The sequence below is a fragment of the Aplysia californica genome, unplaced genomic scaffold, assembly GCF_000002075.1.
Source record: "Aplysia californica isolate F4 #8 unplaced genomic scaffold, AplCal3.0 scaffold00035, whole genome shotgun sequence".
NCBI classification, from domain to species: Eukaryota; Metazoa; Mollusca; class Gastropoda; order Aplysiida; family Aplysiidae; genus Aplysia; species Aplysia californica.
The window spans coordinates 1463261-1472623 of record NW_004797305.1 but is presented as its reverse complement, the minus strand read 5'-3'; the positions used below and the strand labels follow the sequence as shown (position 1 = coordinate 1472623).

Here is a 9363-nt window from a genome sequence, read left to right as displayed (position 1 = left end):
CCCCCCCAACCAACCTCTCCTTTCGTTAAGCAATTATGATCCCGTGAATTATTGCGCCTTGGACTATGTACCTTGCGTCTCTGCCTTAAGTTATTTTTGTTACCGTCATACGCTTGAGCAATGATCGATTTAGGGCGTGAGTGTCAACGCTAACTGGTTTTTATGCAATAGATTGAATCGGTAAAAATAACACTGGGTCAGTAGGAGTCCATTCATTCATTCATTCATTCATTCATTCATTCATTCATTCATTCATTCGTTCATTCATTCGTTAGTTCGTTCATCCATTCATTCACGCATTCATTCATTCATTCATTCGTTAGTTCGTTCATCCATTCATTCATGCATTTATAAGTTCGTTCGTTCGCTTGTTTTGTTTATTTATTTGTTTATTTATCTGATTGTTGGGCGTGCCTGTGTGAGTGTCTCGTTTCGTCTGTTAGCCTTTTTTCACCCCCCCCCCCTTTCCGCAGCGGGTGGTTTTAGGCACCACAAGTATGTAGATCCTTGTTTTTTTGTCCACTCTGTTGTCTTGCTTTTTCCGTTCACTCGGTGATCATTATCGTGTCGAATATACGCATCTCTTTACCTCAACGAACGAAGAACAACCTCTCCCCTTGAGCCTAGACGCTCAGAACCTCATAGTATAAGTATAACAACGCCCATCTTTCAAACACCCCCCCCCCCCTTTATTTTTTATCAACCCCTATATCACGTTGTCTTTGGCCTGAGATAAGGGAGCTTTTTGAGCTTCTTGGCTGAGACTAAACCGGTGATTTTTTTTTGGATTTCGAAATTTTTATTTATTTTTTATTTGTATTTTCATTATTTATTTAGTATTTATTTTTAAAATATCTTTTCTATGGGGGCAATCGACAGATATGTCGCTGTACTTCTAACGTCTCTCCAACTGCTGGAGACTAACCATGGCCTTTCAGCATGATATGGCATTTTGTGCAATATGTAGGCCAAGGGATGACGGGTAAAAACAAAATATTTACTCGTTTCTTTGTGCCCCAGAAAATGTATTATGTTCCTACTTGCCCCCCTCTTCCCTCCCCGCTCTCTCTCTCTCTCTGTCTCTGTCTCTGTCTCTCTCTCTCTCTCTCTCTCTCTCTCTCTCTCTCTCTCTCTCTCTCTCTCTCTCTCGCTCTCGCTCTCCCCCCCCCCCCCCCCCCCCCCACCCTTTCCGCCCCTTCTGCCTATATTATTCCCTCCCTTTCCTCTTGAAGAGCATACTGAAGGAACAATTGCCCCGTTGTAGTAGTCTCTCCAGTCGTGAAAACAGAGGACATCAACGCATAAATAAAACAGTCATTTCATTGCCTATTGTGTGAAGGATTAAATTGTCCAAGTAAGATTTTGGCAGGTCAGCAGGTGAAGAAAACTTTCCTTTGAAACTGCTTCGTGTTGTTTTGTGGGTTGTGGTTTTTATTTTTTCCTTGGTGTAAGATCTTGTTTTGCAAGCTTTGCTTTTATTGTCCTTGGCCTGGTTGTTCATAGTTTAATAAAATTTTTCTTTTTTAAATCTGATTTTTGCAGTTCACGGTGCGAGGAGTTTACAAGGACGGAAGCCAGGTATGTAGGTCTGTGTGTGTACCACGAGACTTGTTATTTGTCTTCTAATGTGGGTGGGTGGTTCTTTCTTCTGTTCTTTCCTTCTGTTGTTCCAGCTTGTCTGTCTTGCCTTTTCTCTTGCTGGAAATGACCGTTATAGTATTTATGAGCTTCTTTTTACTCAAACTGGAACTCAAACTCGTATAGTGGGTTGCTCCTTCTTTCCTAACAAACATCTTTCGTCCTTATCTCTCCTCCTTCTTTTTTCTATACGTTACTCTCTTTTAACACATCTATTCTTCGACACTTATATGACCATATTGTGTTGCAAGGGCCATAAAACTCTTACTAAAAGTAACATATTGTGGGTTATTATGTGATGTCTTTTTTAAATATGGTAGGCCTACATGCTAGCTGCATGTCTGTCATGAATCTGTGTATCAGTGAGACTGTGATAGCTGGACTTTTACTTGTCTACTAATTATGTGTGTTTGTGTGTGTGTGCACGAGTGTGTGTGTGTGTGTGAGGGCGCATGTGTGCACATGTGTGAGTATGTGCATGCGTATGTGCCTCACAAGAGTAAGGGAAAAATGAGGGTACATTTTTGTAAATATTTTGCTTGTATTGATTTCATGCGACCATAACAGATTTTTTAATTACATATTTTTCAGGTCGGCACAAGTTTTCTGTCATATTTGGTGTGGGCACAAAGAAATATCGTACTAGTGTTGTGAAAGATATAAATGGCAACCCAGACTGGAATGAGGAATCAGTAGTGTAAGTTCTTTGAGTAGTTGTATTAGACATGGGACCTTTGGTATTCATAGTATAATCTTTGGACATAAAGGGAGTAGTCACTGGGAAGTTAAATTAGTTTAATGTCAATTGGGCTAGTGATGATTAGCTTTTCATTTTCCTTCTCTATTTTTTAAAAATTAATGAATGTTTTTCATTGTATAAGAGGTGCAATGTCTTGTTGATTTTCATCAGAATGCCAGTTTACAGCGGGAAAAGCATAGGTCAATAATGATGGGTGGTTGGCAAGTGCTCTGGTGTCATTTGCACCTCTTTTTCCGTTAAACATTCATTGTTTGTATGTTACTCCCTAGTAACAACTCTATTCTTCAGGACTTATATGACCTATTGCATTACAAATGACAGGAAAGTCTCACGAAAACTAAATTTAAAAGACATGTTCTTTTGAGAGTATTATATTAGCTGGGCCATTGACAAAGCATCCATAAGGATGAGAATGAATATCAAACTGAAAGATGTCATAGTCCTACTTTTGAACTAATTTGAAGAATAGTAAAGAGCAGCTGAAACTGATTTATGTTCTGTGCTAACTGGGAACAAAGGCTTTAGGCTTATGTAGGCTGACCTTCTAAAGTCCTGGCCATAGGGCACATGATGCTAACATTTTTAGATTTATTTTGTTGAGTATAGTGAAGGGATGTCTTATCTCCATTTTTAACAACAGTGAAAACAGTTCATAATAAAGAGGGAGCTTAAAAAGATGTCATATTTTCACTCTTTAAAAAACTGGAGAAACGACAAGAAAGCACCGAGCTCCCGATATATGTCAGTTAATGAGGAAATAGATCCTTAGTAGTCAACTCTTGACCTCTGCTGAAAATGATTTATTCATCTTGCATTTTTGCTTTGATCTGGATTCAACTGTCAACAATTTCCTAGCTTTGATTTGTTTCAAACTCCCCTCTTGGTGTCAATGGTCAATTGAACTGGCCCTAAGTTTTGTTCTGTAGTGTTGCGGTCTGTTTAATCGGCCGTAATATTAGTCACTATTTCAGTTAGTATATCCCATTCTTTATGTCGTCAAACATTTTAGCTCCTTTATAAATGAAAGCTTCTTCGCATTTACAATTTACTTTCAGAAAATGTGTAGGATTATGGCTTGTACTTTCTTGGTTTGCTTATTCTCAAGCCTTTCCAACATGATATTGTGAAATCATATAATATCCCCTGACACTACAGGCTTTTTGATAGTGATGCTTAAAGGATTAAATACTGCTGTACTGGTGTGTATAATTAGGGATGGGTAACTGAGAGTATTTTTATTTTTAAAAAGTATATGCAAACATTCAAGGGATTTTTCACGCATCTCTTGTATCTTTCACAGGCATGTCACCAATGCCAGTGACCACGTGTTTTTCACGGTCACAGAAAAAGAGGACGTCCTGGGTCAGATCATCATTCCTGTTGCGTCTCTGCTCACTGTCAAAGGGGTGGTAAAAAAGTCTGCTCTCAAAGCCCACAAAAAATGCCCCACCCCTCAGGGAGAACTAATCTTCCAGTGCTACGTGTCCAAGCAGCGACCCACAATGATCACACCGCAAATTCGCTCAGGTTCGAACGCCCCCAATTCAGGTGCACAGCTAACAGGCTTCCAGCGGCTGCGCCAGAACTTCTCTCCAACTCCCAGCATGCTTCAGAAGCAGCAGAAGAAAGAGGAAAAGGAAGAGAAGCGCAAGTCGAGCTCACTGGCCAACTTCAACAAGAAACTTTCAAAGTCCATCCATGACATCTTCCACCTGGGACGGTTGAGCGGTACCAACGACGGGGATGAGGAACAGGAAAAACCCAAACGTACTCGGTTCCCCAGCATGGGCACGGGCTTAGACTCATCCGGTAGAGAGGCCCCAGTTGTTTCACACATCGTTCCCAACATGGCCTCTGTCCATGGAGGTACTCGCCTGGTCCTAGAGGGGCGTAATCTAGGCCTGGGGAAGTCAGACATAATGGAGCTGCTGCTGTGTGGCTCAGACCTCCTCGACACCATTGAATTTGAATCAGACAGTCGGATCTATGTGACCACCAAACCTCAGTCTGCCGGCAAGGGTGATTTGTGGATAGAGACAGTGTCCGGTGGACAGAATGTTATCAAAAATGTTTTTACCTTCGTGGACCGTTCAGCAGCTACGACACCGGTGCCAGAGAAGAAGTCGTATGCTGATACAGGGTCAGTTTCAAGCAGGGGAAAAAATTCTGCACTTGCAGAGAGCTTAGCAGAGACTCCGATCCCAGAAGGTAAACTAGCGAGCACAGAAGTGAGCAGCCCCCCACCTCCGGTCATCTCTGTAGAGAGGTCATCGTCTTTGAACCAGGTTTGTCTTGCGATTTCCTAGGGCTTTTTTTTTTTTTACAAATCTTAATTTTGTTTTCCATGCTTTTTTGGCAAATTTTCTGTGGTATGCTACTTCAGTTTCTGCTACACGTGGGACTAGATTTGTTTTAGAAATGTTAAGTTTGGAGTGTGGAGTGCTGGAATAGATTTACTGACAAATTTGCCCTTATGGTGAACTGTATAAGACAATTTCCTGTACAAACTTTCCATTACCCCCTTGCATTTTTGTTAGTTGATTATAATGACTCTGTGTAAGAAGGCCACCTTAGTCAGCCTCTTTTCTCCTCAACAGAGGGTGGCCAGCCTAGACAAGTTTGACTGTAGTTTGATGACTGTGGCTGTTCACTGTTTCAATTTGTAGTGACAGGACTAATGAAGGGATAGCTGGTTCCATCAGATGCGCTGTTTTGCCAGGAATTTTGGTACCCGATTCAAATTATAGAAACAACCATATCAGAGGCTATTTGTGAGGCATTGAAGTGAAATTAGGCGCTTGTCGAAATACATAATGAAATCGAAGAAACAGGCAATTTTGATCAATTAATATTTGTTTTTTTACCGTAACACCTTTTACATTAATTTAAAAACACATTTCTGTGTGGATTTTACTGAAAAACGGTGATTAAAGGCACACAAAAAAATGTAAATTAAGTTTCCAAGGACTCTTAAACTATGGATGGAAGTCACCAATCTTTGGTGGCCATTTTCTCTCTAATTTTACCTTTGAAACCAGGAAGCCCCCACATCCTTCAGTCACAAAGTCTCAACTTTTTTTCAAGATAAATGAGTGTTTTTTCATCGAAAGCAAGACAAATAAACAAGCTTTAAGATTATACCAATAACTCCACATGCCCAAAAATTGACTAGCCTGATTCCGCCAGGTTGTGACACATTTGTGTTATGTCTCAAATTAATAGATTTGTTTATTTATAAAGTCTAGTATAGTTTATTGCCGTTACAATGTTTAAGGGGAGGTATTGTACGAAAGTTCTAGTACTGCTTTGTCATATTGATTGTTTTTGACCATTTTCCTTTTGAGACTGGTTATCTTGTGTGAGTGTTTGTGTACATGGAATAGTCAATCTGTTCCTTCTTTGCTATCTATCGTTCTTATCTCTCTTCCTTGTTTTTTGTGTATGTTACTGTCTTGTAACACCTTTAATCTTCTGCTCTTATATGATCTAATTGTGTTGCAAATGCCATAAAACGCTGACTAAAACTAAAAGTGTACTAAAGGACTAATGGGAGGAAATTCAAATGCAATACAACCTGTTAAGAGACCTTGCAACTATCTCTTCGTGACCCTGTATTGGGAAGTGAAAGCCTATGCTTTGCTGGATCAATAAATGCAACAGCAATAGATTAATTATGTCTCTGATGGCAATCTTTATAGTGCTGTCCTTTGAATTATCTATGACTTGATCAATAACAACAACGACAGCCTGGATCACATTATCTATGATGATGCCAGTTGGGTAGAATAGAAGAAATCAAGAATTTTTGCCATTATCTTTTCAGTACATAGAGTCTCGACATCTGTTCCTAGGTCCTAATTTTATTAAAAACCTTTCCAAGCTAGTTCTGGTTTTTGAGAATTACTTTTGTGTTTCGATTATCACTTTATCAATGCAACTGACTTCATGAACTATTTTTCTAAAGACCAAAAGTGGCATTGTTGGTAATTGCAATAATGCTTGCTGGAGGAGGTAATTTGCCTGTTAACTTACCTTGGCTTATTGGCGTTTGTTCAATACAGGATGACCGTGTCCGAAAGAGCGTGACTCTGTCAGGATCAGCAACGTTACCTCGACTGCATGGAAGTAGTCACAGTGAAATGGAGAACAACGAGAGTCCGCAAACTGAAGCACAGGATAGCCCAGGGGGAACGGGGCGCTTCCGAAAGAACTTTCAGAAACATACACGGAGGGCCAGCGAGTCGATTGTTGCCATAAACAAAGATGCTGAAGGGAGAAAAAGTGAGTTGCTTTCACACTAGGTTGACAGACTGGTCAAACAATGAGTCGCTTGTGCTCTTGCGAGAATCTGTCCATTCAATGCAAGTTCCAATTTATAGTCTTGTTTCCTTTCAAATGGAAGTCTTGGATGATTTCAAAGTGACAACTATAGCTGTCCAGATCAGTCCAATTTACCATCTCTGTCTCTTTGAAGACATATCGCGGGATAGCAGCACAACTGTTGTAACTCAAGTTTTTTTTCAAATTTTACAGAAGGAGCAAAAAACTGATTTTTCAACACTGTCCTTCAACAAAACTTGAAATTTCAGTTTAAAATATATTTTCACAAAACGATCTCTTCAGTCTGCGGTTTTTACAGAGCATACACACCTCCCCAGTGTCTTGGGATATGTGGAAAATGATTTTTGCCTCTAAACCCCGAGTTACGATACTTGAGGTGCTACCCCATGATATATTATTTGGCATAATTTTTTCTGTACACAAGTATGTCAAAACTTGCTCAAAGGAGAATGTAGTTGGCCTATATTTTGATGTTTTACACTGTGAAGAATTCTCTTTCAACATTTTAGTTCTCTTGGAATATCAGTTCCTGTTCATAGTTGGAGTCAGAGATATTGTCAATCTACATTTGTCAAAATATTGGATTTTCTTTAGATTTGGGTGTTATTTTAGTTCTGTATGCCTTAATATTAATATGACAGAAGACTACTTTGTCATTTTAAGCGGCCTTGAATGTGAGAATCAAGAATAAATAATAACTTCTTTTTTTAACCATCTCCTTGCCTGTGCCTTTTGTGCTTTTTATTGTGATACTCATCTTCTTTCTTGATTCTAACTTAGGTTTGATTTGAATATAGGTGTTAATGGGCAAGACTTGCTTATTCAATGTATAATCTAAGTAATTTTTTTCTGTTCCATTTGATGGTGCAAATTTCTTTGACTTTGTTTGGCATTTAAAATAATGCAATCTTGCATCTCCTCAGGTGCTGAAAAATCAGAACTGCAAACAGAGATTTTACGGCTGCATAAAGAAAATCAAGGTATGTTCATGTAGATGCTAACCTGACATTCGTCTTAAGTTAGTCTGATACTGTTTAATTAAAGTTTTGAATCAGAAATTTGAGAGTGTTTTATTAGGGCAATGAATTAGGACACTCCTGAACCTGAAACCAATGAAAGTAGAGAGGATTGTCAGAGCCTTTGGCAGCCATTTTCTCTTCAATTTTACCTCTGACGTCACACCAGCCCCATATCCTTTAATGGCAGATGTCTTGAATTTTATATATAATAGATGGGTATTTTTTTTCTCTGAGAGCAAGACAATCCAAAAGCTTTAAGATGATGTCAATAACTACATATGCCGAAAAATTGACAAGTGCCCGATTCCACAGTATCGTGACACATTTGGCTTTCTCTCCTCAGTTCAGCTTAGCTTTTCAGATTTCTAAAAGTAGCTTTTGTTTGTTGCAGATAGTCTGTATTCTGTACTACTTACACATACCTTTTTTCTCCCCCACAGTACTGAAACAGGAGAATGCAGACATGAAAACATACATCGATGGGCTGGTTGCCCGAGTCATGATCCATTGCCCTGAAGCCTTGGCAGCAGGGGATGACCTAAAGCCTCTACCGTCGACCACAAAATGATTCAGAGCTGTAGGAACAATACTGATCGATGGGCTGGGAGACACATTAGATGAATGAGCGTGCAACTGAGACAGGATGTGTGGGAGAGTGAATAAAATGACTGATTGGATCTTTTGTGCTGTACAGATCCTAGTGTTGTGCAGCATGTTAGTGGCTATATAATGAAAAGAAAGATCAGATGGTGCTTTCAAGTGGAGGGAATGAGACACATACTGTACCATTCCATCAACATTCATTGATGGTTGTGAACATTTTTGCAGCTTTTTCTGTCTGACAGCAATACTCTTATTTATTGTGTGTGTGACTGGAAAAATATTGTCAGTGAAACAATATTCAACAAGTGTTATATTGACATTACCTAAGGTTTACATGAGGTCTTTAATGTTTGATAACATCTGCATCACAAGATCTCAAAGAGACACAAGTACAGTATAACTTGAGTGGTTGTTTGCTTTCCTTCGACATCTCCTTCATTTCTGTCATGTTAAGTTAAGAAGTTACTGCTTTTGAGTTCGGTTTTATTATTCTCAACAGCCACACGGCTGAATCAGTTTTTGGGAGGGTGTCAATGTGTCCTGAAAATGGTCACAGAACTCTATAATATATAATTCAACTAAAAATAGTATGTAAAACTCTCTGAAAGTAGTTGTTGGAAGCTATGTTTAGTTTAGCGGTCACTAGAACATCCAATTTTTTAAAAATAAGTCCTGAGCTTAAGAAATTGTTTTGTGAAATATTTGCTGGGGTTTTTTTTTTTGTACATTCAAGATTGAACCACACTTCTATTGATATAATTTTTTGGGGGGGTGGGGTTCATTGAGAGAGATGGAGAAAAGTAGTAGTTAGTAAAATGATGCCAAAAACTACAAAACTAAACAATATAAGCAACACACATTCGAGTTGATAAACTGAGACCAAAAAAGGGGGGAATACATGTTGAGTGAGTGTGTGCAGGTCAAGAGGAAGTGACAAGAGGCTTTTCCTACCTAATACAACGCTCGCACAATCCATTATACACACACACACATATAATATAT

General features: G+C 39.1%; 1 protein-coding gene across 5 annotated transcripts in view; it reads left to right on the top strand.

The window, feature by feature from the left end:
• The window catches only part of LOC101849032, a 56450-nt gene extending 47962 nt beyond the window's left edge, over positions 1 to 8488 (top strand). For all 5 annotated transcript variants that reach the window (XM_005091736.3, XM_035973867.1, XM_035973866.1 and 2 more), the window contains exons 3-8: positions 1543 to 1578; positions 2230 to 2335; positions 3699 to 4683; positions 6460 to 6679; positions 7663 to 7719; positions 8199 to 8488. In XM_005091736.3, the coding sequence (XP_005091793.1) occupies positions 1543 to 1578; positions 2230 to 2335; positions 3699 to 4683; positions 6460 to 6679; positions 7663 to 7719; positions 8199 to 8326 (1532 nt within the window). In that variant the 3' untranslated portion in view covers positions 8327 to 8488. The remainder of the gene's footprint in view (positions 1 to 1542; positions 1579 to 2229; positions 2336 to 3698; positions 4684 to 6459; positions 6680 to 7662; positions 7720 to 8198) is intronic.
• Positions 8489 to 9363: the final 875 nt, after the last annotated feature.